Raw genomic sequence first — 26934 nt, 5'->3', positions numbered from 1 at the left:
TTACATGTAATATCAAAAGCAGATCAGCATTTCCTCATAAAAAAGTCAACATTTGTCAGTTTCATCTTTAAAGGCTGCTGTGAGCTGCAAGTCATAGCAAGCCTGAATTTTTTTTAAACTGGGATGCATCATACCCAAATTCTAAGGTAGTTTTTACTCTTAAAAAAACAGCAAAAGTAAACATTGTTGCTCTTTTAGCCCAATGTGTGCTGTTTTTGGATAGCTTTTAACACAATTTTGGACCAATGACTCATTTGGGCAACATATTCCTATACGCTTCAACATGGAGTTACCCCCTCTCCCCTCCCCCTACATAAATATGAGAACCTGACCAAAATCTCCCCACTACCCCATCCTAAATCATTTCAGCAGCATGTCAAACTGCAAAATACAGGCCCGAAACCAGGGGGGATGTGGGTGGCTGCCCCCAATCCCAAAATGCCCAAAAAGTCCCCTTTTTTGATAAAAAAAAGTCCCATTTGCAAGCGTAGCAAGCGAAAAAATAGTGGTTCAAATTTTAGAAAAAAAGTCCACTTTTTCAAAATCCGCCCCCTAGTCCAAAAAGGCTTTAATTTTGAAAAAAAAAGTCTACTTTTTCAAAATCAGCCCCCCCCCCAAATAAATCCTGGTTACGGTCCTGGCCTAATATCCACAACATGTATTTTCAAATATTGTACCAAAGGGCAGCTATTGGAGCCCTTCCTTCTTGCACTCAGATGTGGGACCCATCTGTTTACTAAGTAATAGGCTATCATGTATACCACGGCTGTTTTCACACACATTTAATGAATTAACTAGCGGAGACCCGCGCCGCAGTTGAGTAGCGGGAGCGGTTAGTAAACTGGAGTGGTTAGTAAACCTGGTAAAGGGTGATGATAATCATGGTGTCTCAGTGTAGATTATTCATCCCAGTAATGGTCATATTAGCTGGATAATAATGTTAGCTCCTGGTATGCAAAAGACAATCAATTTGAAAATCCAGACCTGTGATAGTGCCGGGGATTGTTTTTTTCAAGTTAATATGACGCCGATTGGAGCAACTTCAAAACCTGACCTTTGATCTTGGATGACCTTTGCAGTTTTATATTCCCCAAATGTCGGAGCCACTTTACATTTGACCTGACCTTTGAACTCAGATGACCTTTACGGTTTTAAACTCCCCAAGTATCAAGGATTATTGTCCACAAGGTACAGACCAGTTGGAGCAACTTTAAATTTATCCTGACCTTTGACCTCGAATGACCTTTTACGGTTTTATACTTCCAAGTGTAAATTTGACCTGACCTTCGACCTCAGATGACCTTTATGGTTTATACTCCCCAACTGTCAGGGACCATTTTCCGCAAGTTACAGCCCGAGTTACAGCCCGTTTGCAGCAACTTTAAATTTGACCTGATCTTTGACTTTTTTTATTCTATACTCCCCAAGTGTCAGGGATCATTTTCCCCTGAGTTACAGCCCAATCAGATAGAGCAACTTTGAATTTGACCTGACCTTTGACCTCAGATGACCTTTGCGGTTTCATATTCCTCAAGTGTCGGTGATTGTTTTTCCTGAGTTACAGCCCGATTGGAGCAACTTTAAATTTGACCTGACCTCAAGTCAAGATGACCGCCGAGAACAGCAAATATTGTCCTGATGATAGTTAAACTCAATTACAAAAGTATTAAAACTTTGGTGCTTTGGCTGAGTAATAATAATATTTATAAAATGTGTTGAAATTTTTCAATAAGGTATAATGAAACTTATTGGGTTGCATGTAATTAGAAACCCAATACACATGATAAACAAAACATATCTGGGACACATTCATTAAAGCTCATAAATTTAATATCTTTTGAACACCTGACACATGTTCATGTACATAGAATATCATTCCATAAACCATTCAACAACAACACGGGGACTTTGCAACTTCAGTTACAACCTCCTTCACCCCTTCTAATAAGCAATAACAGACTTGCATTAGCAACTAATAGCAGCAGCACAAAATCACATGTGTGAATTGTCCTATTGCAAAGGATGCACCAACATTGAAGTCATTGTGATCACTCGCCATGTCACATGCGGAGGTCATTGTTGGATATCAATAACTCCTGTCTGTTTGTATAACTTAAACATTTGATTGGAATGCACATACAACATCACACACAGAGATTGTGAATATCCTTTCTTTACTTTCAATGCCATATTGGGATTATCAACATTATAATTATACAGCAAATTGAATACCTGTATGAAACTCTGGTGAAAAATAGTGATTTTGAATGACCTGACCAATAACCAATAGAGGCCCTGCAATTATGCTTTTATCTATTGGGTCCAAACAAAGGATTTGAACCGGTGTCCTTCACCATAATCATGGCGCAGTGCAGTCCATTCAATCAAATGTTGTCATTAACCTATTTGATCGTAGTGCATTTAGTATGTGTGAGACGAACTGTCGCGGAAGATTGCAATCATGCTTTTGTTGAATGCATTTGAGACGTTCGCCATATTTACGGTCTGATACGTCATATGCACAACCTCTATACTCCCTCTCATGGGTACAAAACCATGTAATATCAGAAAACAACTACTGGATATTTCTTGCTATGACATGTTGTTACTTACTATAGGAAAATAAATTTGTACTTACCTTCATGTGACACAATAAACGATTGATGACAATTTTGTTGGTCACTTCCATCCATGCACAGGCAATTGAAATTAACTATATTGATTATTAAACCAGCCTCTTTAAATAATTAGCAACACCAACACTGATATTTTATAAAAAAACTTGTTGGGCCATTTTTTTTCCATTTGCAGAGGTAAAAAGAAATGCACACAAGAACACAAGGACATACCCTTTTTTTTCAGGGAGTAGTTTTTGTCTCCACCAGGGTGCACAACTAAATTTCCCTTTACTTTCAGATATGTATAAACAGGCTACACTTTCTCAAACATCTCAAACACCAAAACTTAACAAGACAATTATCAATTAAAATCAAAATAACATTAAAATGCACGATGGAAGAAAATTAAAGTATATGTATTATATTAATCACTCTACCGTAAAAACTCAATAGTTAGCATTTGTGCTTACTATTGAGCGCATTTAAAAACATGAAATTGTACCAAAGTCCGGCGCTTTACCAACTGAGCTAATGGGATTGAGACACACATTTGCAAACCCTTTACACTTTTGTGGATGGTGCTTTTCATGTTTGCATGTTTTAAAAGAACTCGATAGTAACTATCAAGACAAGAAAAATCATGTAAATTAATGATAATATTTATTGTAAAATATGCTGTGTTTTCTGCAACTTACCTTGATTTTGTAGCTGGTTAACTGAATAACTAAATGACTATATTGATGACCACACATTGACTAATATATTAATAATACAAAGGATACCAATTTTATATGTTCCTCCTCCGCTCTCACCAATCTTCTGAAGAATTCTGGTCTGTGAGAACAGAAGAAAAATAACAAATCATTGCATCAATTTTACATTTAATATACAAACTTGTTACAGAACAGAAGTTATTGATGACTTAGTATGTTTATTTTTATATATAATTTGAAGCCATTAGCTTGTCCATCTATTTACTTATCTGATAATACCAATCCTTACTAGCTTTATAGGACATTGATGGATAATTCAAATATCGATGAGCAATATTTATTAATATCATTTTTATTCATTTCATTCTGCTGCAAAGTAAAAAGACTACAAAGTTTCTCATTGCACTACGATTTGAAGCCAAAGCAGTAATATCGTGTTGCAGAATAATGCCGAATAGTGCACTGACCATGCTATTAATGAGAGCTTGTTATGCTTGACAAAACAAAATTATTATTCATGTCTTAAAAGTACATTCATCGATTTCATGGGGCTAGTTGACTGAAATTGATAATTCAATTTACTTCAGTACAGTCATACCAAATGAAAGCACAGGGAGAAAAGTTCATTTTGCCATTTGCGAGGGCAGCCAGGCAACTCTGCTAAGGCCTGCTAGTGCACCAAGGCAATCGCATGCTAAAGAATGCATCCAAAGCTACACATTTTTAGGTTCATCAACGCAAAGGCATGGGGCACCCATGGCAATTGCTTTCGGTGCCTTTGGTTATTTTTTTTCTGTGAAAGCAATTTTTATAAAAACTATTGAATCAATCATTTTACATATTATGTGGACACCTGTAGGTATTTTATTTCTTCTGTGATAGGGTTTATGCTATTTAGTGTGAATACTATGTTGTTGGAAACTGATGCTGGATCAAACAGCAATCAAAATAATGTAAGCTACAACCCATATAATTGCCATTATGATCCCAGCAGGGAGTCTAAATCTGTGCATGCTTTTTCTTCCTTTGAAACAGGGTTGATCACAAGAAATAATCTGCTCCATTGATTTTACTTGGGACTTGATAATAGTCTTCTTTATACTCAGTTGGTGTTGGCTTAAACACAATAGGTCATAAAAATAATCTACACTATTTTCCAAAGACCTATCGCACTGGCCAACTGATCGCATAAAATCATGCCTGTGTTATGCGATGCTACGCAGTGAATGAGGTGATGATGTGATGATGATGTGATTCAATTAGCCAATCAGAACCTAATTTCATGTTCACACCATAAACTGCCAAATCAGGCAATGCAAAAGAACTTTGCAAATAGGTGTAGCCAGACTTGTAGTACCCGTACCCATACTCGTACCCGTACCCGTACTCGAGTCCCAATTTCCGTACCCGTACCCGTACTCGTACCCGTGGCTTCGGACCCGTACCCGTACCCGTACTCATGCCGTACTCATGGACTGGGACCCGTACCCGTACCCGTACTCATGGACTGGGACCCATTACCGTACCCGTACCCATGACCTGGGACCCCATTGCCGTACCCGTACCCATGGCCTGGGACCCGTACCCGTACCCGTACTCATGGTCGGGGACCCGTACCCATGGATACGGGTACCATACATACATGGTTACACAAAAATGCAGGAAAGTGAGAATAGAATACTCTCACTTCCCAAATGTATGTTAACTCCACTCATGAATCCCACTGTGAGTCCTCTGATCATAAATTCATAATTAAAACAAATAGGTTAGGCCCACTAGGCCTACATTATGGATGGGGTTGGATGGGGAGTAAATGGAAAGCTATAGCAAATGCCCTTAAATTTATTTTAGCCTGGTCCAGGGCCCTGAAAAAGATAAATCCAGCCCTGGCTACACAAAATGAACATGAATGCTGCACATGTAGATCTACAATGTTGCAGCCTGTGCACACTGCCACCCATACCCATGACATGTATTCTACATGTACATGTCTCATTCACACAATGACTGATCAATACAGAAAAAGACCCAGCAAAGATGTTTTCTTTTGTGGTGAATTTCAAGTTATCATGTTAAAATATCATTATTTTAGCTTCTACTAATCATTTTGATATTTTCCATTCAAATACACTCCACTACTTGTATGCGGTCGCGTGTCTTGAGCTCGGCACCAAAAAAAGGTGGCGACGTTACATTTTGCCAAAGTCGACTCAAAACAAATGATGATATCTCTGTCAAGCAAGAAGGTATTGTCATGCTTGTGGTCCCATTTTATTGCTAAATAAAATGCACTTTCAACCCTGTAAAAAGAAATACTTGAACTTTTTTAATACTGACACTGTGCTTCATTGAAATCAGAATGGGCAGGGGGGCGGTGGTGGGGGATGGGGTGGTGGGGGATGTGGTACACACAAACTCTATGGGATTGGTATTTTTAGTGCGTAATCTGCTTCTGTAAAGGCTGTAAATTGGATTTGGACTCTATTTAGCATCTATAACACTCATGGCCTTACAGCTAAACAATTCTACTAATTGTTTTTAATAATTTATGATTGGTTTAGTCTAGAAAATACAAACTTTTCCATACAAAACTACCCGTTGTCATATTAAACATTATAGTAAGTAATGCAGATGTCTTCAAAATCTAAAAGTTACTGTAAAATTTTAATTACTTATCGTATCCTAGTCGAAGTATAGATTTTCTGAAGGGAAATTTGACGAAGAATCTAAATATGGACATATTTTTTTCTGTATGGGTTAGGGGGAAAATGTTTAGGTTCAAAATATGTTGAATTGTAAAAAAAACTAACATACTTTGGGACACCCTATATTCCTAGATTACCAAACAGCTGTGATTTTGGTTTCTTCCAAAGTCAGTTGGCTCTCCATATCCTCTAACCAAATGAATGTTGTTTACTTCCAGTTTATTACTGTAAGTTGGTAATAAGCAATGCATTGAGTGACCCATTTTTATCAAAATCTTTTTATTCCACCCTGTATAACTTGCAGGTCACCCTGTATAATGAGTTGAAATGTATATATTTGAATTGCTTATACCTTCAGCTTTCCAAAAATGTATACTTTTGCTAGTTTAGGGTTGATGATTGTCGAGATAATCTAATTAGAACCCCGGTTGTTGTAAAAATTCATAATATTTGTCATGTAACGCTAAGGGAGGCGAGTTCAGGACACACTGCCATGCTGCACACATGTATAACTAATGATAATGTGACTGGTGTGACTTTTCTGCCAGCCACATATGAGCATACAGTGTACATACTTCTTGTGCCAGGCTTGGGCTAGTGCATCTGAGACAAATGAATAGAGAGGTCCTTACCATACAGGAATTTGGGATTTGATAAGAGATTTAGTTTAAGGAGTTTTAAAATATAAAATAAAACATGGATATAATTATCCAGATGTGCATAATTAATGGTAATAATTACAATGATTAAGCTAATGGAAAATCTGTTAGATGTGTATTGTGTATATGTGCATGAATGTACTTGGAAAATTGACAATTAATTTAATTCCAATTGATGTTTAAGATAAATATTTTTTTCCACATTGTACATGGATTGATTGGACTGGAATCGGACTGGGGTCGACTTCGAGCCCGAGTCCTATTTTTTGACCGAGCTGAGCTAAACCTTTTAATGTTCAATTCTGAGGCGAGTCCGAGTCCAGCAAAAGTGGACTTGAGTCGAGTCCAGACTTGAAATATTTAATCTCTTCTTGTACATGTTTAATTTATTTATTTATACTCATACCCATAATTGGACCCATACAAGTCCAAATTTCCATACCCGTACCCATGGCCCGTACCCGTACCCATACTGGGACCCGTACCCATACCCGTACTCGAGTCCCAATTTCCGTACCCGTACCCATACTCGTACCCGTGGCTGCGGACCCGGACCCGTACCCGTACGCCTACCCTATTTTGACTTTGGACCCGTACCCGTAACCGTACTCATGGACTGGGACCCGTACCCGTACCCGTACCCATAACCTGGGACCCGTACCCGTACCCGTACCCATGGCTTGGGACCCGTACCCGTACCCGTACTCATGATCCGGGACCCGTACCCGTACCCGTACTCATGACGGGTCCCAATACTACAAGTCTGGGTGTAGCAATTAGCGCTGGTATCGACAAGGCTTTGTCGACAAAATTGTCGACAAAAGCACTTTTGCCGACTGTCGACAAGAGCTTTGCGTATCGACAAAGAGTAAACAAAAACTTTGGCTAAGAGAGCTCGAAAAGTTTAACATCCAAAAAAAATTTACCAAGGTATTTTCGGGATCTCTTATTCTTTACATCTTTGTCGATTTCCCTGACGTTCTCGTCATGTTTCTTTAGCGTTTTCGATCTATCGCACATGCTGGTAGCATCCAATTCTTTCACTCGGCAGTCGCCATTTTCGCTGTCACGCAACATTGGCAAATTGGGAAAGTCCCTGATGATCAACTGATGATGTCAATATATTTATTGAAACAAGCACACTGATTGGGTATTTATGCGAAATAGGTAAAATATGAGCCAATCACAGACGCTGTTTATTTGCGATTTGACCTTTCACACAATGTTTTTTTCATCTCTGTATTACTTCACTACAGCGCTGCAGTGAAAGTGATTGGCTGTTAGCCTCACAAAACAGTCACGTGCTTGGAATAATGTACACGCTCTCCATTTTGGGGGAAATGGGGCAGAGTTCAGAGCAAGTTGCGCGATGAAGCGGATTAATATTGGTAATTTACTAATTTGCGATTCGGCACTTCTTTCTGATGTTTACATTTAGCGACTGAAAAAAGCGAACGAAGGGACAGGAAATCATCAGATTTGTGGATCATGTTTGGTATCACACAGTGGTCTTTGTTATATTTCGGCTCAAAATCTAGCATATTTAACTCATTAAAATGTAATGACTTTCACAACTCTTGCCTGGATTTCTAAAAATAGCCCAATCAATCATTGCCAGTTTGTATCGCTTTCATGGTATTCTTGCAGCGTGTTGTGCCGTCGTGTAGGTTGCCGAATTTTGCACCCGGATTGTCGTAAAATGTGCCAGGTTTGTGGGACGATTTTGAGGGTTATTAATTAGGCCTGATTGTCGACAGTTGTCGACGTCGGCTTTTTAATTTTGTCGATTGTCGACAATGAAAATGCTTGCCGATACCAGCACTAGTAGCAATATACAGTTGACATCTGATTTGATGGTTTTGTTGCCCCTTTTTAATGTTATATAAACACATCTGTTTTGAAGGAAGGAATTACATGTTCTATGGAGACTTCAAAACCAAACAACGTGCAAGACACAAATACAAAGCATTTTTTAACAAAGTGCCAAGTTCTCTGCCATTGAAACACTGTTTTTCTCACCTCAATATCACCCACTGTAATTATTGCCTATTTAAGCATTCTCTGTTTAAGATCTTATTTCGGAAAAGAATAGAAGAAAATGATCATTTCCTGGTCAAGAAATATTTACAACAGTTGCTCAAATTAAAGGAGTTCAGAGCAAAGATTAAATTGTGCAATTTGGGTGCTACTAAATACAATCATGGGAAAAAATAGTTAGCACACTTGTACTAAATAATTGGAATGCGTGCTCTATCAAAATTGGAGAGGCAAGTGAAACATGTATGCAATATATGTGAAGCACAGACTCCACCTTGTATCTTACCCTTCCCCACTCCCCATCTTTCAATGTTGGAGGGTCTCACGGACCTGTTGACAACATGGCTTGGTCCAACATTGAATTAAAGGAGTGGAGCAGAGATATACCAAAAGGCAGGCAAAGTATGTCAACTTTTTTTTTTCCTTGATTGTAGTTCCATTTTTTTTTTTTTTTCTAAGAGAAGTTAGGAGAAAACCATGTTTTGCTTTTTTTTGCATATGACCCTACCTGATCATCTGAAAGTAATTTGAAGTACTGTTCAGCTGCATTGCGTGTCATTTTGAGATCGGGTGGTAGCGCCCTCATGATATCATGGAATCCAATTGGTATTGTCTCACTAGCGTTGAAATCAGTAGTCAACTCACTGACACGCAACATGGTGCGAACTATCTCACCAGCATGCTGTACCAAAAAAATATATGTTAGAAAAGTTTAGAGGTACGTATGTGATCATGTGTTCATTCTGGAAAGCAGTATGATTTTTAGTGGTGCTGTTATGTTGATTAACATCAATATTTTTACAATGAAATAGGTGGTTTTATACCAAAGACATTAGACTCAAAGAGAACTATTATCAGTTCCAGCTCCAGTGGCACCTCATTCATTTCCCTGGACTTATGGATGTATTCAAATAGGTATTACCATTTTATTTTGCGCATAAAGTTAATTGTGCAGAGCATATACACATGCGTACAAAGCAGTTTGTCGGTACGCTTGGGGCGAAAAAGCGTTGACGTCACTACCGAACTTGCAGTGAACCAATGTATAGCTTGATCACATCACATATATGATAAATTCTTACCCAATCCACTCTGCGACAAACAGCTGCCACAATCTCAAGATCCCTTAGGTGTTGATGAAAACGATCAAAGTTAATTTTCCAGACCACCCCAGCATCAGATGCAACCTGCAACACAAAAAAAAAAAACTTCACTCACCCAGAATGTGATTATTTTGAATGCATACACACCTGTATAGCTGCCAATCAGAAGAAATGAATTGATTAATTTTCCTTGGAGGGGGATGCATTTCCAACATTGTTAGCGAATATTGGGTTATTAAACTAGCAAAAATTGTGGGAATCTGTCTTGATTAACTCACATTTCATTCATTTTTGAGAAAACAGAAAGGGAGAGAAAAAGGAGACATTTTTATTCGGTTACTACACTCTGTTTCAGATAAGAACGGCAGTCCCTTGCTCGGATTGATGCGAGCGCCCTGTTAATGAGATACATACGCGGAGCTTTGTTTGCCCCACCCAACGTTTTGACGCATAATCGGCCGATCAGATTACCTTGTTTGTTGTTACGATTGTCAGCTGATTGAATCAGCCAATCAGAACCCCACTTTGTGTTTACGCTGTGCATGCTCTCAAAATGTAAACAACTGCCGTTTTTATCTGGCAGAAGCTGTAGAATTAACCTTCACACCTACCTCTTCATTTCCTGTACTTGAGGATCCTCGTACTTTTTTACTTGTCCTGTCAGCATCGCCACTATCAGTCACAGATCTCTTACGTTTTCTTCCTGTAACAGATTAAGCAGATCAAAAACACCAAATCACGTACCATTTTTCACCCTGGTGTGGCAGTGACGTCAAAGCTGAGGCAGCAGTTTCGCTTCAGCATTTATGCGGCTTCTTTAATCGAATGTGTGTGTGCCAGCACTTTAGGCGAATGTTAGCGATTTGAAGCTGCGACCAATGAAATGCACTGTTTGATTCTAAGGCATAGCACAATTCATCTAAGGGATGAAATCAAAACATGATCAGCAGTTGACCGCCGGTTCTGTCCAGCTGCTATTGTCCAAAACAATGGGAACCGGATGGAACCGGGCGGAACCAGCGGTCAACCACCGGTCAAGTTTTGATTTCATCCCTAAATGAAGCTCAATTGAAACTGCACCAGCCATTTTTTTCACAACTTTCAGTCGATCCCTCATGTAATTATTTCGTGTAAGCTAATCCTAACCCTAACCCTAACCCTAACCCTAATGGAGTTTTCAATTGCCTACACTGCTACTTACCCACAAGATCAACCCCTTGTGGTATTCTGTACATGTCTTTTTCACTCAGCTCCAGCTTAGGCACAGCATTTGAGGGTGCCTTCTCTTGCTCTTGTTGTTTTGGTGGTGCTGGTAATCGTTGAAGAAAATGAGTGTTGACCAAGTCTTCAAACTTTCCTGGAACTATTCTTGGGTCTAGCTTTTGTCCAGCTATGGATATGAAAGTAGATATTCAAAGAATCAATGATAAATACAATAAAGCACGGGCCTTAAAATATACACAGGCCTTAAAATATGCGGACTGGAACCAATTTGTTTTTGAACATTGCTCCTTGTAGCAATTTCTGAAGAAACAGGAGCAATTTTCAAATTATTAAATTCTTTTCTGCAAATATGATACAGTTACAGCATACCAGTACATGCATCAAATTCAATACTGGAACCAGGAAAAATTTGTTTTAGAAAATTGTTCTTGAGGGCAAATTTGCTCCTGGTGCCTGCTTATTTCAAGGTTTGAGCATTCATAATCCACTTCACAGTAAACATGCATTGACTCATGAGGTGGCAAATTGGCAAATGCAAACGTGGACAGCCATATCAAAATGACAACCAGGTCTGGAAGCATTGTGGTTTTCAGGCAGTTTCAGGAAAATTTTTGGATTTGGAAGGAAATTTTGTTTCCTCAAGTAAGAAATACATTAGAAATTATAGGAAATTTTGCCATCTTGGAGTGAAATTTTGCTCATCTTCCTGAGAAATCAACATTGTTTCAGTCCTGGTTTACAACAGGATTCTATGTTACCATGGTAATGTGTTTTTTTGAAGTGTGAGAAAAAGTTTTCAGTAAGTAATAATTTTAGGCATTTAAAGTACATATACCTGTACTAACCTTCCATAGCCTCAGACAATCTTTGGGACACTTTATCCACCACAGCAGACATCAACATCTGTCCATGTTGTAGGAACTCTTCCACTATCAGCTCTCCTGCATCCCCATACAGAGTTTTGGCACAATAAATGTAATGAGGATAGCGAGGGATCATCAAGACATGATCAACTTTGGCAGAGTATTCCACAAACCCTCGTTTATGGAGTTTGAAAGTAACTATGTTATGCTGAATGAGAACACATAATGCTTTCTTGACCTGTGAATGTAAAACCATGATATAATGTCAATCAATCAATCAATCAATCAATCAATCAATCAATCAACTGACTTATTTACAGTTGTTTTCATTTCATTCAACAGAGATGGCAACTGCAAAGTTTATCAATACACTGAAATTCATAACCAATGTAGCAATGGCTTCTATTTGAAATAATACATTGTCAGTATCCCCCACAGCCTGTAGCCAGGATTTTTTGTGGGGGCTGCTGATTTTGAAAAAGTGGACTTTTTTCGGGGGGAGGTTTTGTGAAAAGTGGACTTCACTTTACATTTTGACCTCACATATTTCCAACACTGTGAAGCTTGCTTTGAAACTGGCTTCAAGAGAATGTACTATACACAACTCAGCTTCAGTCTACACGAAAGAGGATGAATTTCACACAACTCACACTTCGAAACTCGCTTTGACCAAGCTTTCCTGAGGCGCGCACTTAGCGAGGGGAATCCTGCCTTCCTTCTGTGTGAAAACGTGGTAGGGTATTTCAATATGAGCCCTAATATATAGTGAAGCCTCCCTCTAATTTGCATATTTGCATAATTAAGTGTCAAGGCAAAGGTATGCAAAATAAAAGTACCCTGAACATTTATGCATGGATTTTTAGTAAAATGTTGGCACAAATTATATGTTTAAATGAGTTACTCCAGTCATATTACATGTAGCTCATTAACTTTATTGATTATTTATAAAAACAATAAAATACAAAGAAAATGTTACAAGACTTACTTGGTCAACCTTTAGTGACAACTCCTGGGCTAGTGGTCTGAGTGGAGTAGAGCCATACTTGATGAGTTGTGTACATACTTTATCTACTATGTCCCCATAGTGTTCTTTGAGTATTCTGGATGCTACCTGTACCTCAATTGCTGACATGATTTACAGTACAAGGAATTGATTCTACATTTGTTGGTATTGATTCCTGATAAAGAAAAATAATGTTTTTTGATATTAATCAAAAAGTAAAATTTACTAATCTAAAAGGAAGATTTACTGATTTTGATGTACGCCAGCGTGTGCAACTGTGCATGCGTAACGCGGAAGTGAATTCAACCATGCAAACTCACTCATGATTGGTAAATTTTTAATTATTGTATTCCAGCCAGGTTCTGCGTTCCCGTTGTAGATTGAAATATGTGATATATAATCTTGATCTTGATTGTATACTGGTCAACACTCCTCCTGGAGTCAGCTCCGGTCAGGAAATGTGCGTGCGGAGTGCTAAGTAAGTCTTGATTTTGTTCTTTGATGTGGTTGCATGGCTACAGCTTCCTTTCTTCTATTTGAGTTATTTGTTCAGGTAAATTGTTCCAGTTAATAATTGTTTGGGGAAAAAATGAGAATTTCATGCAATCTTTACTAGTGGTGATTGTTGAGTAAGTGTTACAGTGGAGATGTTGTGATTGACGTTGGACGGGCTGTAGGAGTGTTCCAGTAGGCAGGGACAAGTGGCCTAGACAGGATTGCTGCAGGAATCTGCGAGAAGTTCTTCTGTTCTCCAGCGAGTCCCATTCAAGGGTTTTCAATATATTTGTTCTAGGTGTGCGAGATGAATAGTCATTGAAGACAAGGCGAGCGGTTCTTTTCTGTATCATTTCAATCTGGTTTATAGAATCTTTAGTATGAGGATCCCACGCAGCCCTTTTTTGTTTTAAAAAGCAATGATATAATGCACCAAATGGCTTCAATTGGACCTTCATTTTGTGAAATTTCTGAACTTCTGAGGGGGAACATCCCCTCAGACACCCCCTGCGTATATAAAACAACTGCCCGTTTTCGCTTCTGTATTTCACACCCAGAACTTGATGTTTTAACCAATAATTTATACAATAACAGTGAAAAAAAAGTGGCTTCAATTGGTCTGTCATTTCAAAAATTGTATTTTTTCAGCTTTTTCAAACTAAAGTTTTACGCATTTTGCACAAGTTTCTCACTTCCCCCCTGCGTGATCAATGCAACTTTATGGGTACAACAAATAAAGCAATAATTAATACAATAAAAGTCAAAACCTGTCCACGAATGGCTTCAACTGGGCCGTTTTTTTCGCAAATTTTAAGCTTTTTCAAACTAAAATTTTACACAATATTAGTGACAAAATGGTCCACCAAATGGCTTCAATTGGGCGGTAAGTGTGTTTTACCTTCTACATTCTACCTTCTGCTACCACAAATCAGTGAGTTTGTGTGTGGTGAGTTGGCCACAAAAATTTTATAACATGTTTCTTGTGCCAAATCAGGCTTAATATTATTTAATGTTTTACAGTGCTATGACGGTTTGATTTGAGGTGTGTGGTGGTGGTGGAGGGGGGGGGGTGCAGTGGCGTAGCCAGCACTTTTTCAGGTGGCAAGGCAATTTTTCCAGGGGGTGAAACTTTGACGAAAATGGTAAAAAATGGGCTACAAATAGGGCGTCCAGCATCCCATGGGGGGGGGGGACAATACTTCTCACAAGGGGGAAGATGCCCCCTGGCTACCGGGCTGGCTACACCACTGGATGGTAGTTGTGGGTGGGCCGGGTGGGTGGGGGACTGAATATGTGGGCATATGAAGAGGGGGCCCGGTGTTAGAAGATGTGGGTGTGTAGATGTACGGATGTAGGTATGGGCCTATGGGTAAAGGAATGTGGGGACATTTATTGTATTGCATATTGGCATGATTGGGGTCGGGGAAATAAATGTCCTTAAATCACTACACTGAAGTGTAGAAACAAACAATTTTATCTTCATGGCTTGCTGGTGTCCCACTTTATACATTATTTATAATGTTGGGGCCCAAGTGGGGAAAATGCTAAGTTGCAAAATTAATTTAACACTTATCCCACAATGCAATTTTGACTTAAACATGCTGATGCTGAAGTCTTGAATTATTATGCACAATTCAATTAATATAATCAGAGCAGTTTTGACATTTGACCTGCATGACCTTTGACCTCAAATGACCCCCACTTTGCTTAATTACATGGTTTATATTCTTCCAGCCAAATAGCTTTTCAAATTTTGAGTCAACAGTTCCATCCTATAAAATTTCAGTTTAGTATTAAATGAGAACTTCAATGGCATCAAAATGAATACAGCCATTATTACCAGTGCTGTACGGTGCGACTAAATTGGTCGCATTGGCGACTAACATTTTGCCCATGCGACCAAAAGTCAAATTCTTACCGCCAATGGCGACTAAACATTTCACATGTTAGTCGCCAGGGCAGGGCTAATCAATATTTACCTCACAGACTAAACAAAAAATATACAGTGATGATGAGTGATCCATAAAGTATCCATTTAATGCTCATTTTGTACACAAAAATCGAATGGCATTCGGGTGAATTGGCACATATTTTTAAGTAAACACAGTGTTCAACACTTCGGGTTGGGGTAATCATTAATATTCATCATTCCCGGGATTCCCAGTGACCCCGCGAGCATGTACTGTTCAGCACGTACACTGCACAACGGCGCTGTGCCTCACTACTGTACCACTGTGACCTGTGCATGTCGTGCTTTGTCACTCACATGCGCAATGAATATTCAACGCACATGGCTATACAGGCTGACATCGTGAAGTGTACGGTCATGTGCTACACAGTGAGCCAATGCAGAGTGTACGGTCGAGTGTTTTGCATTTTATTTATGTTGTGTGATGCTGAAAGTTTATCAGGAGTAGGAGTATAATAATAGCAACGAAGCGGACATTGTTGGATTTTTTTTGAGGCAAATCGGGAAATACTGTTGCTCCGGAAGTTCGTGTTGAAATTGATGATGGAAGCAGTGGGGGAAATGCAGATTCTTCTACCCAACCCGCTCAACCTAAACGATGTAAATTCCAACCAACATGGGCTGATGACTTCGATTGGTTGGAGTATGATGAAGCCAAGGACACGATGGGTTGTAAATACTGCCGGGCGTATCCCAAATTAGTAGGCAGAAGTGATTTTGTGTCAGGATCTACATTGTTCAAACGTGAAACTCTAAATAAACATTCTGGAAGTAAACATCATCAACAATGTGTGGATGCCTTTCTTAGACCAACTGTATCTAAATCGGCGGTAGCTGTTGAAGTTGTGTCAAAGCAAAATGAAATCATGGAGGATAACATTTTTTTTTACCTGTGAGCAAAATTGATGGGCGCCTAAATTTATAAAGTTAGGCGCCATTGGCTCCTCAATCAGTTTTTGCACCGTACAGCACTGATTATTACACACACAGACCTGAGACGAATATATATCCCGGCGAATATCCGTAGCAATCAGTCATATATATATTATAATCATAAGATGGATCCCATTACATTGCATGATGGGAATGCTGACCACATTCAAATATGTTGCAGTTTGAACAATGATGAATGGAGGATTTATTTGAGACCTTGGATTGATGGGACAATAGTCATATTTAGTTCAGACTTTAAGGTGATCATAGAGATTTTGTAAGACTTCGGCTAGAAATTATTTATATATTTTGTTTTTTATTATTTTCTTGTTGTTGTTGAAATACATTTTTAAATATTTGTAGTACATGTGAGAATTTTTAGCTAATGTATGATGCTGTGTGAAATTTAAATTTTATCACGTAACTTAATGGCGCTGGTGTGTGTATAGACTTCCATATATTGTACTACATGTACATGATATATGAACTCACTACATATAACTCACAAATTTTGATAGAAGGTAGAAGGCAGAAGGTAGAATGTAGAAGGTAAAACACCTTTACCGTCAATTGGGTCTTTATTTTCCAAAAGTTCTATAACTTCTGAGGGGAGCACATCCATATTTTATATATTTTTCTAAAATTGCCCCCCCCTCTGACTGCTCTAGATCCGCCACTAGCGCTACCAACCCTAAAGTTTGTTCGGCTTATATAAGTCGGAAATTATTCGGCTTTTGTTAGCTGCGTGCGTCAATTAAGTCCCAACTCACGCTCGCGTAAATTCACATAAATTATAAGCGTGCGCCAGTCATGCATTACGCAATGCACAGTTTAGCATAAACACTGCACCCAACAGCGTGCACACAATTCTATAGACCTTTTTCTGATGCATGGATGACGTCACCTAATCGATATTGGGGTCTCAGATGTAAACAACCAACACTTGCGTTTCCCACATGCCCACCGTGTAAAAATACGGAAAAAACGCCATGCTATTTGAAAATTAATCTTTGTTTTGTTTCACATTTTTGTTTACTTTTTACATTGTGACAACTAAAACGCGTACTGCGAGCTGGCAATTCCGCGCAGGACGCCTAGGTATTTGCGTTTGGGTGCTGATGACTCGAATGCTGGACCCCAATATCGATTGATTGGTGACGTCTGAGAAAAAGGTCTATATCAATACACGGTGTTATGAGTCTTCTTTTTTCCACTATAAACCGAACAAACTTTAGTTGCGTTACGGTATGCCACTGATTTTTTCTAGAGACAGTGTGCGAGTCTCATTATGAAACATTATGAAGCAATTAAAAATAAAATGTCAAAATATATTGCTTTCTACGCAATCGATCAGCCAATGCAAAAGGAGATCCGGGAGGAGATCTTTACAAAATAATACATGATATGATGCAGAATTCTGCAGTCTTCACTCAATCATCATGCATGCAATGCATTCAGCATTTCAATTTTCATGCATCATGCATGCATGATTGTAGTCATGTACTAAAAGTCCAGCGATAAAAACAGCAACATTAAAATGCACCTTAATATGACTTGCGTTTTGAAAAATATTTGTTTCGGTTTTTTCACAATAATTTTTAAGCTTACCGCATTGCAGGACTATTGCAGGACAGGTGCCGAGCAACACCTTTAAACTTTTAGATACATCCGCATGCAATCATAAAAATAAATTAGTGCTGTAAAAAATGTCATTAACTTTGCCAAAAACTGGCATCTTATCAAATTTAAACATACTTAAGTTTATATCTTTTATATTTTTATATCACATTTTACATGCATAAATTTAAAATTAGAGTTTATAGCTATGGCGGAATAATAATGCATCGGCAAAATCAGGCAAATGGCCCGTGTTTCCGGAAGCAGAATACTTGTGAGTCTCCAGAAAGCTGGTGAATTGAGCACTGGAAAAGCACAATTTACACAAGTACGTTCCAATATTTTACATGTAATTTATCTATTTAAGTATATTCTTTCTTTTGATGAAAGTATTTGACGTGATTTGATCTACAAAAGTGAAAAATCAAAGTTTGCAATTAACTCTGCAGAGTCAGAGAAAGGTAGCAGAATTTGGCAGCTTGAGTTGACAGAAGACTGATGTGGGTTTTCAAGATCCCATCATTCGTTGCTATAGCTAAAATAATTATTTCTCGATCATGAGAGTATGAATGTACAGCGTGCACTGCGTATTGTTGTAAGTTTAGTGGAATGACACGATAGCGTGATCGATTGTGCACGTACAGGAAATTAGTTCGCAAGGCAAACTTAAAAAAACGGGCAAAACAGACGTGTTTTGCAGGAAATGCAGCAGCGCTACCCAAAAAGCGTGCATGCACGTGTGTGGTAGGCGTAGGCGTTGTATGCCGACGCAATAATTGCGTGCCTATTGAGCTCTCATGATGGAGAAACAATTATTTTAGCTATAGAGAAGTATAACCAAGAATTTGCTCACTGGCAATAGCTTCACATTCTAGGCTAGAGAGCATTGCATTCAAAATCTAGTCGGATTCGCTGAAACATGACACCGTGTAAAGCAATGAAGTTCAGAAGTAAACACAGCCAAAACACGACAGGTGATAGCTTCAAAAATGTTGCTAAAAGTACCCTTCGGCAACATTTTAGACTGTCCAAAATAGGCAAATCTTGCTCAAAAGATACAGTTGACTCATCAAAATAACTTTCATCCAAATTTCAACATGAACAGAATAAATAACTTCTGGTGCAAAAACTTGCACCGCTGTCCGACCGAAAAATGATACTATAGCAACGCACTCTAGCATCGAATGCGTAACTATCGTGTGCAAATTCGAAGCTAGAGTTCTCGAGTAACCCATTCGCATGCACGGAAATTTAATTACGCACTCACTATAATTCAAAACTGAATTCAAAATACCGTAATACCGAAAATATTAATTTATCGATCCTGAGAGTATGAACGTACTGTGTGTGGGTGCACATTGCGTAATATCGCAAGTTTAGTGGAATGACATGAGTCACGATAGCACGATTGATTGTGCACGCACAGGAAATGCTGCTGATTAAAAACTTCAAAGAAAATCTTATTTTACATCAAAATTAAGTTACAACAAATCTTTGATTTGCACTGAATGATGGTTGCATGGGTGACTGCCTGAAGGATCAGAGACATAAAGGTGAAGGAAAGTACCAAGAATTAAATCAACTAAACATTGATTAATATCGAGAACGTTTTGTACATGTGGTAGAAAGTGTAACTTTTTCTGAAAGCATCATTTTTGGAAAATGTGATCAACTGATCATTCTTGATCAAAAATATTGTTTTTGCAAATGAAACAACTTTGGGAGGGTTGAAAAACGATTCTTCTATTCATGGCTTTTTGAATTTTTCAAATCAACAAAATGTATGTCAAGTTATGCATAGAAATGTTTTGTAATTTTAGGGGAGGGGAGTTATTTCTTTTGAACCCTGTACAATGTATATCTCCTTTTACAAATTAAGCGTGCTGCTAAATGTCCAGCAGTATTATTTTCCACAAGGTCCTATGCACACACTTGACATCACACACATAAACGTGATGGTTAATGCATCAAACTAAAAGGTAAAAGGAACCTTGCAACAGATTATACTTAGTATTTTTGATTCGGTCTTTGATTTAGGCCATGGTAATAAAAGTTTTAGATTTGCATCCACCGCCAGCATGCCTCAAAACCTACCGCAGGTGCTCTGAAACAAAAATTTCTGGATCGACAAAATGCTTGTGAACACTTTATTTGTGAACACTTTATTTTACACATTTACACAGTAATCGGCACGAGGGCCTCCCTAGTGCTACAGGGATTGAGTTTTAAGGCGTGCGAGTGCGATTCGCACGCCCGCACGCCTGAAAATACGCCGAGGTGCGATTTTTAGCACACCTAAAAAAAAAAAAAAAAAAAAAAAAATTTTTTTTTTTTTTAAGTTTTTTTTTTTTTGGATTTAGAATGTCCTGGAACTTAAGAATGTCCCTGGATATATTTTAAAATTACAAAAAAAAAAAATTACAAAAGATTTAAAAAATTATAAATTCATGTTCAAAATAGGCAAATTTATAATTGATGTTCACATTACAACCTATTTGTGAAGTAAAGAAGCATACAAAACAAATGCATTTTAAAATCATTCATAGATTATTATGTGAACATAAGTTACAAATTTGCCCATTTTAAACAAGAATTTATAATTTTTAAAATCTTTGTAATTTTTTTTTTAATTTATAAAAAAATCCAGGGACATTCTAAAGTTCAGGACATTCTAGGACATTCTAAATCCAAAACAAAAAAAAACCTTAAAAAAATTAATTAATTACAAATGACACTAGCAATAAGTCCAAAGTCCAGGGACATCTATGCAGTATACACCATTCATTACCCCAGAGCTTAACCATGGCCAGTTAAAAAAGGACATGTATGTTGTCACAAAATTTTGCTAAGTTTTAGCTGAAAATGAAATCATAGTCATACACCAGTTTTGAAAAAAGCACACCTTGGTTTATTTAGGTGTGCGATTTGCAGCACACCTAAAAGCACACCTCGGGTTATCCAGGCGTGCGATTTACAGCACACCTGTCACATTGCAAAACTCAATGCCTGGTGCTAGATCGTATCCATATATACCCCTTTAATACATTTAGCTCCGATCTGTGCACTCATGAACGATATCTTTGTTCAATGCATTCACTTTAAAGTATCGTACCGTAATAATGAAAAACAGCCTCAACTTTCATTCCCATGGCCTTATAGTGAGTAGATTTTCTTATTTGCCCTATTTACCTTCCAATTTATATCCTGACATGTACCTGTATTTCTCTATAGCTAAAATAATATTTTCTCGATCATGAGAGCTCAATAGGCACGCATAATGACAATTGCGTCGTGCATAACGCCTACCACACACGCTTTTGGGTAGTGCTGCATTTCCTGTGCGTGCACAATTGATCGCGCTATCGTATCATTCCACTAAACTTGGCGACATTACGCAGTACATTCATACTCTCATGATCGAGAAACTATTATTTTAGCTATAGCATATATCCAGCATATCCAGCATGGTAAAAAATAGTTTTTTTGAGGTAACTTCTAATTCTTACAATGAAAGTTGAAACTCATTCTCAGCCTCCCACAGGTAAAGCATTGTCCACATTACTTATAAATATAGAAGGCCTCCTTCAACTCAAATTTGCTAAACTCAGGAATTTTCCTTTGTTGGCCATGTATAAATTGAATGGGATTATTTTTGAAATTTTAAAATGCTTACAATACCACAAACCAAAAAAGGCCAAGTAAAATAAATAACATGTATATCGTCTGGACTTTCTCAAAATTTGGTGAGGGGGCCCTTATTATTTGTTAATTTGTTATAAATTTTCAACACATTATAAATAATGGGGCCCCTAATATTGTTATTTCCTCAAAGCCCTACTTATTACTATAAAGAGTGATTCCAACCCAATTCAATAATTTTGGCACCGTACCTCTTAGATTTTGCTATGTTTACATTTTCATGTGCAGCAAAACATTGAACCGAATGAAGCGATTCGCTCAGAATTGAAGGTTTGAGAAATTTTGAAGTTTTGTGGGCTGTTGCTGGAAGTGGCAAGTAAATTTAGTTGGACAGAAAATTTAGGCCTATATTATAGTATTTTAGAGTCACATTTTGCATATACAATGTAGCAATTTGAATGGCAACAAATTTCCATATCCATATAGGTAAACAATAAATTCTTGGTGTGATTAGTAATGAACACTAAATACAATTTGCTTATCTCTGTGTTTTCAGTGCATTTTAGATTATTTTGGCAGTAGAGAAGAGACTGTGAGAGTTTCATGCCATCTCAAAGATGACACAGTCATCATTTCAGATAATGAAGAAGATGGTTTACTTCTCAAGGTAAGTTATAACATTGACAAAACAATGAGAAATTAATGTACTTGTTCAAGTTTGTTGGAGATATACATTTAAACTGTTAAACAACATTCATGCTGGGTAAAGGAACATGTATACCAAAAGTTTGATGATATATAAAGGAAAGTCTGTTTGTTAGGAGGCTGACCCCTTCCTAAAATATAAGTGTGAAATGTTGAGAATTCCAACCCAAAAGATGTATTTTGACCAATATTTGATTTTGAACTAGTTTACAAATGTAATCAGACTTTCTGACCCCCACCCCAATTAACTTTCGTTAAATATGACATCATCAGACCTTTTGTTTGTTCCTCAAGACTCTGAAAATTAATTCTTGCAATTGCTATGTGCTGATTTGCAAGAATTCACGTAAATGTTTATATATTCGGTTTGTACGTTGGGTTCATGGTAGTTGGTAGAGAATCCAAAGATTTCTTTTCAAATGCTCTCAAATGCCAGAAAAATTATGTATTCTCAATCTCACGGTATGTAACAAAATTCTTGCAATGCATGAATTTAGTCAGAATTTTGGGAAAACTTTTTCTGTCCATAGTTAGTGATGACCAGTTGATCCCCTACCAATCCTGGATGTTGAGCTGTCTTAGGAATTGGGTGTCTTTACTTTGGTTCACTTCAAGTTCAGTAGAGACGTAAATGTTCTTTCACCGTTGCGCCACAAGCGTGCTGACAAACTGCCCTTGTAAATGTGTGTCTACATTCTGCGCGATTGACTTTTAATTTGATGCTGCAAGCAACTCTTTTTGTCCATACCATCAAAACAAAACATATAAAGGCCATAAATGTTATTGGGATTATGAGAAATATTATTCATTCTAATTGTTGATGGGGTAAAGTACGGATAAGGCTGTCAGTTGGGTCACCTACCTTTAAAGGAATTAAAAGTAATGTACTTCTCTGATGTTTTGTCAATTTCCTCTACATGAATGACCTTTTCTCTCATCCACATTATAGCACCCATCATTCTGTCCAATGCATTGTCTGAAAGAGGATGACCATAAAAGAATATCAGAAGACACCCTGCGACGTGGTATTGATGTAGGTGTAGCCACTTTGCTTTGCACATCTGATAGGAAACTGCTGTTGACTAGAAGAGCATCTCATCTGAGGACATTCCCTGGAGTATGGGTGCCACCAGGAGGACATATAGAGCTAGGGGAAACAGTAAGTGCAATCAAATCACATAGTAATTTACTTTTCTTGACTATCAACTTTTGAAAGTGAAGTAACTCGAAACAATTATCAACATCAATAGATGACCTAAATACATTCTTTGTGGTATTTTAGGTATTTTACTGGAATATGTCATATGCAAATCGTTGTGATAAGTATAAATGCAAAAGTGACGAGAGATACATGGCTTTTTCTGTGATTTCAAAAGTGCTATGTGATCCGATGTAAATGTAAATTACTTTCACCCTTTCTTTTTTTAGCTTGTCCAGGCTGGTCTGAGAGAATTAACAGAAGAAACAGGCCTGGAAATAGATGATGAAGAATGCCAAGCACAGACAATTGCAATGTGGGAGGTACGTTTAAAGTCAGAGACTTAATAAGTGTGTATCAAATTTAGTGTGAGAGTGTGGCGCAATGGTTAGGGTACTTGCCTTTAGTGCATAAGGTCCCGGGTTCAATTCCCGGTGGTGACGATTTGCTGGAATATTAACTTGGAAAAAAAATCTGAAATTAATTGGCAACTTCTGTAGATTGAATTCAGACTTCCGCTCTCTCCATGGTTCATTTAGAATTGGGTAAATGAATCATGAAAGTACCCCGTCCTTTGAAGGTGACGTAAAGCCGTCGATCCTGTGTGCAGAGAGCCATACCTGTACATACCTGGACTTGGTAGTCTCATTAATTCCCACAGGTTGGTGATTGCTTAAGCAGCAAGTCAGACATGATCCAGAGAATACATCCCTATGTCTCAGTTCATGGCTTTGTCACCCCTTTTCCCAATCCACATGGCTTCACAGATGTTTCTACTAAATTGGTTTGAGTCTTTGTCTATTATCTTTGCCCCCTCCCAGTCAATAACGGTTTTTTTTGTGCACAATATGGTTTTGTTCAGTAAGCAATTCTCCTCTTATGGCCCTGGTGTAACTTGTGCTCTTTACTTTTTGTGCATTTTCTGGTGTTCTTTCAATCTTGTTCCAAATGTCCTTGCCATCTCACCAACATAGTTTTTATCTCGCCAAATTTTTGGACAGTCATTGCAAGGTCATCTGAGGTCACTCAGAGGTCATCTGAGGTCAAATGACTAAAAACTGTTGTATGGGCATGAAACTTGATAGGTACAGTCAACATTTAGAGCCCAATTTTTGGAAGGTCATTTTGGGGTCAGTAGGGGTCATCTGAGGTCAAATTAGTAAAAATTGTCGGATGGGCATGAGACTTGGTGGTTACAGTCACCATCAGCCAGGTAATTGTGCCCAGCCGAGACCCACCAAAATTTAGGGATCAAAGGTCAAATTCCAATATTGGTTCAATCAAGCTCAACTTGAACAGGCAAATCGCCATGGGTTGTTGCAGGTTCATTTACTTTTACCAAAAGTAATCGCAAAAGCAGGCGATCACGAAAGCAGGCGAGACTTGTGGTTCGAGAACCGCCTTGTATCACTTCCCTTGTACTCCACACTATAAACAATCTCAGTCACAGGTCTTGCTGGGCTTTCTTTTGTCTTTTTGACGGACAAGCAGCTTTTTCAGAGTGTTTTGTGGTCTCAAATTAGAAAAGTAGTTTGACAATTATTTGTAGTGTATAATTGCACAGCGCTGAATGTTGAGTGAGTGCACATTTAAGTTATTTTATAATTATGCAACAGAGAAGCAAGATACATCTACAGTTGTTATGAGCAATTAAAGGATTCTGCTTCATTCAGAAGAATATTTTCATTTGGTAAAAGATGCCTTGTTGAATGGAATATTCATCATGAAAGTTTGTTTCTTCCCATTAGCCTATAAAATTTATTGCTTTTAATGGCAAAAGTGCAGTCATGCTATGCAGACTGGAATTGATAAAGGCTCAAAGCTGCTATAACAGGTGATGATTTTGATAGATTTTGAACCCTTTGCACTCCCAGCATACGTAGCGCAAGTGATCTTTTGCCGATCACCAATATACACCTTATTATATGCATGAATGTAATGTTATTATTATTTTCAGTCTGTTTATCCTGCAATGTTATCAGCTGGATTGCCTCGACGTCATCATGTAGTAGTTTACCAAACCATCCATTCACCCCATAGCCATTTGACTCTGCAAGAGAAACTCAAACTGCAAGTGAGTGAAGTTGGTGCTGCAGCGTGGTTGGATGAGGAAGTCATCAGAGTCCTTGTAACTCAACCAACATCGTCTTCAGAGGTAGTCAATCTTCCAGAAGGAGTGCCTCAAACTTTCAGGTCAGTCTGATTATAGTCTGTCTCATCTCAAGTTGAGAGTAATGTTATGTTGGATTTTGGGTGTATACACAAGCGTAGAAGCGTGATTTGTCTGTACGCTGGCGACGCAGCCTCGTAAACGCATTGATTAGAATATGCCTCTGCGAAATCCAACATGAGTTTACTCTCAATTGAGACAAGACACACTATAGTCTGATTTTCAAGTGGCAGTCAACCTCTTTTATCCAGCCATGTAATGGATAAGTAAATTATGTCCAATTCTGCATTACATGTTTATAAAGTGTTAAAAAAATGAGACAAAATATACTAACAAGAGATGTACTTTTAATTGCAATGCTTTTGAGTATAAAAATAAGGTGTAAAGGCATTGAGAAATGTGTATTCCTAATTCGAGATCATAAGCTGGATAACAGAGAGATCTGTGTAAGCGGTCCAGATAAGGATGCTTCAAGGACTGTATGCACACTCATGTACTGTACTATGATAGGTTCCACTCTATGGGTCTGAATCCATTTACTGCTGACATGGAATTCAAAAAGTTTATACTGTGTGTCATAAATCAACTTAACATCACATAGTGACAGTATCAATGAAACTAATAGAAGCTAACCAAAAATTGTAAATGTTGATGGATCATGACGCATAATTAATGTGAACCTTTGGTCTAAGGAAGGATGGAAACTGTTTGGCACATACAATGTATTAATCATTTCTATGAAAATTTTTTTTTTCAAAGCTTGACCGCTTTTACATAAAGTAGGAAATTCTGAACCATTCTCAAATAATCAAGGAATATATTGTTTTCATTTCAGAGCAACTGTTATTGATCCAAAGACAAGTGAAGCCTGCATGCAAGAATTAGACTCATCAGTACTGTTCAATACCATGCCATCGGTTGGAAATGACATAGAGAGGATCAGCACTGGTACAATGTTTGCTTTACAACAATGGTGTCAAATTAACCCTAAAATAAGGTGACCAAATGGTTAACTTAAGAACCGTATCAATTATTCATGTTCAAGTCCTTTGGTACATAGCCGTCAATAGGTCTGCTGTTGTTTGAAGTAATATGTGACCGTCCACCACAAATGTGCTCATTGGGCTGTAATGTCAGCATGTTTACTTGTTGAGACACTTGACAGGCATATTCTCCTCAAAATAAGCTTTACAATGATATATTACACATTCCTGTTGCCTATTCGCAGGTAGTAAAAAGTCAGTAAAAGAGTTGAGAAATCCTTTGTTTTCTATCGATTAATT

At 38.0% G+C, this 26934-nt stretch overlaps 2 protein-coding genes across 2 annotated transcripts in view; one reads left to right on the top strand and one right to left on the bottom strand.

The window, feature by feature from the left end:
• The window catches only part of LOC140158976 (DNA-directed RNA polymerase III subunit RPC3-like), a 153103-nt gene extending 135160 nt beyond the window's left edge, over window positions 1-17943 (bottom strand). Inside the window, exons 1-9 of the mRNA XM_072182278.1 lie at window positions 17931-17943; window positions 12908-13100; window positions 11905-12160; window positions 11037-11225; window positions 10725-10733; window positions 10447-10538; window positions 9815-9919; window positions 9241-9414; window positions 3401-3452 (exon numbers count right to left, since the gene is read on the bottom strand). Of these exons, the coding sequence (XP_072038379.1) occupies window positions 3401-3452; window positions 9241-9414; window positions 9815-9919; window positions 10447-10538; window positions 10725-10733; window positions 11037-11225; window positions 11905-12160; window positions 12908-13054 (1024 nt within the window). The 5' untranslated portion in view covers window positions 13055-13100; window positions 17931-17943. The remainder of the gene's footprint in view (window positions 1-3400; window positions 3453-9240; window positions 9415-9814; window positions 9920-10446; window positions 10539-10724; window positions 10734-11036; window positions 11226-11904; window positions 12161-12907; window positions 13101-17930) is intronic.
• Window positions 17944-18183: 240 nt separating this feature from the next.
• On the top strand, window positions 18184-26707 carry LOC140159493 (nucleoside diphosphate-linked moiety X motif 17-like). The gene is made up of 6 exons (XM_072182982.1): window positions 18184-18267; window positions 22135-22245; window positions 23233-23442; window positions 23712-23804; window positions 25439-25674; window positions 26487-26707. The coding sequence occupies exons 1-6, from the start codon at window positions 18184-18186 to the stop codon at window positions 26650-26652; spliced, it is 900 nt and encodes a 299-aa protein (XP_072039083.1). The 3' UTR covers window positions 26653-26707.
• The last annotated feature ends 227 nt before the right edge of the window (window positions 26708-26934 follow it).

Source organism: Amphiura filiformis, chromosome 8 (genome assembly GCF_039555335.1).
Source record: "Amphiura filiformis chromosome 8, Afil_fr2py, whole genome shotgun sequence".
NCBI classification, from domain to species: domain Eukaryota; kingdom Metazoa; phylum Echinodermata; class Ophiuroidea; order Amphilepidida; family Amphiuridae; genus Amphiura; species Amphiura filiformis.
Note: the sequence above shows the minus strand (reverse complement) of the source record. Positions and strands in the feature narration are given on the sequence as shown.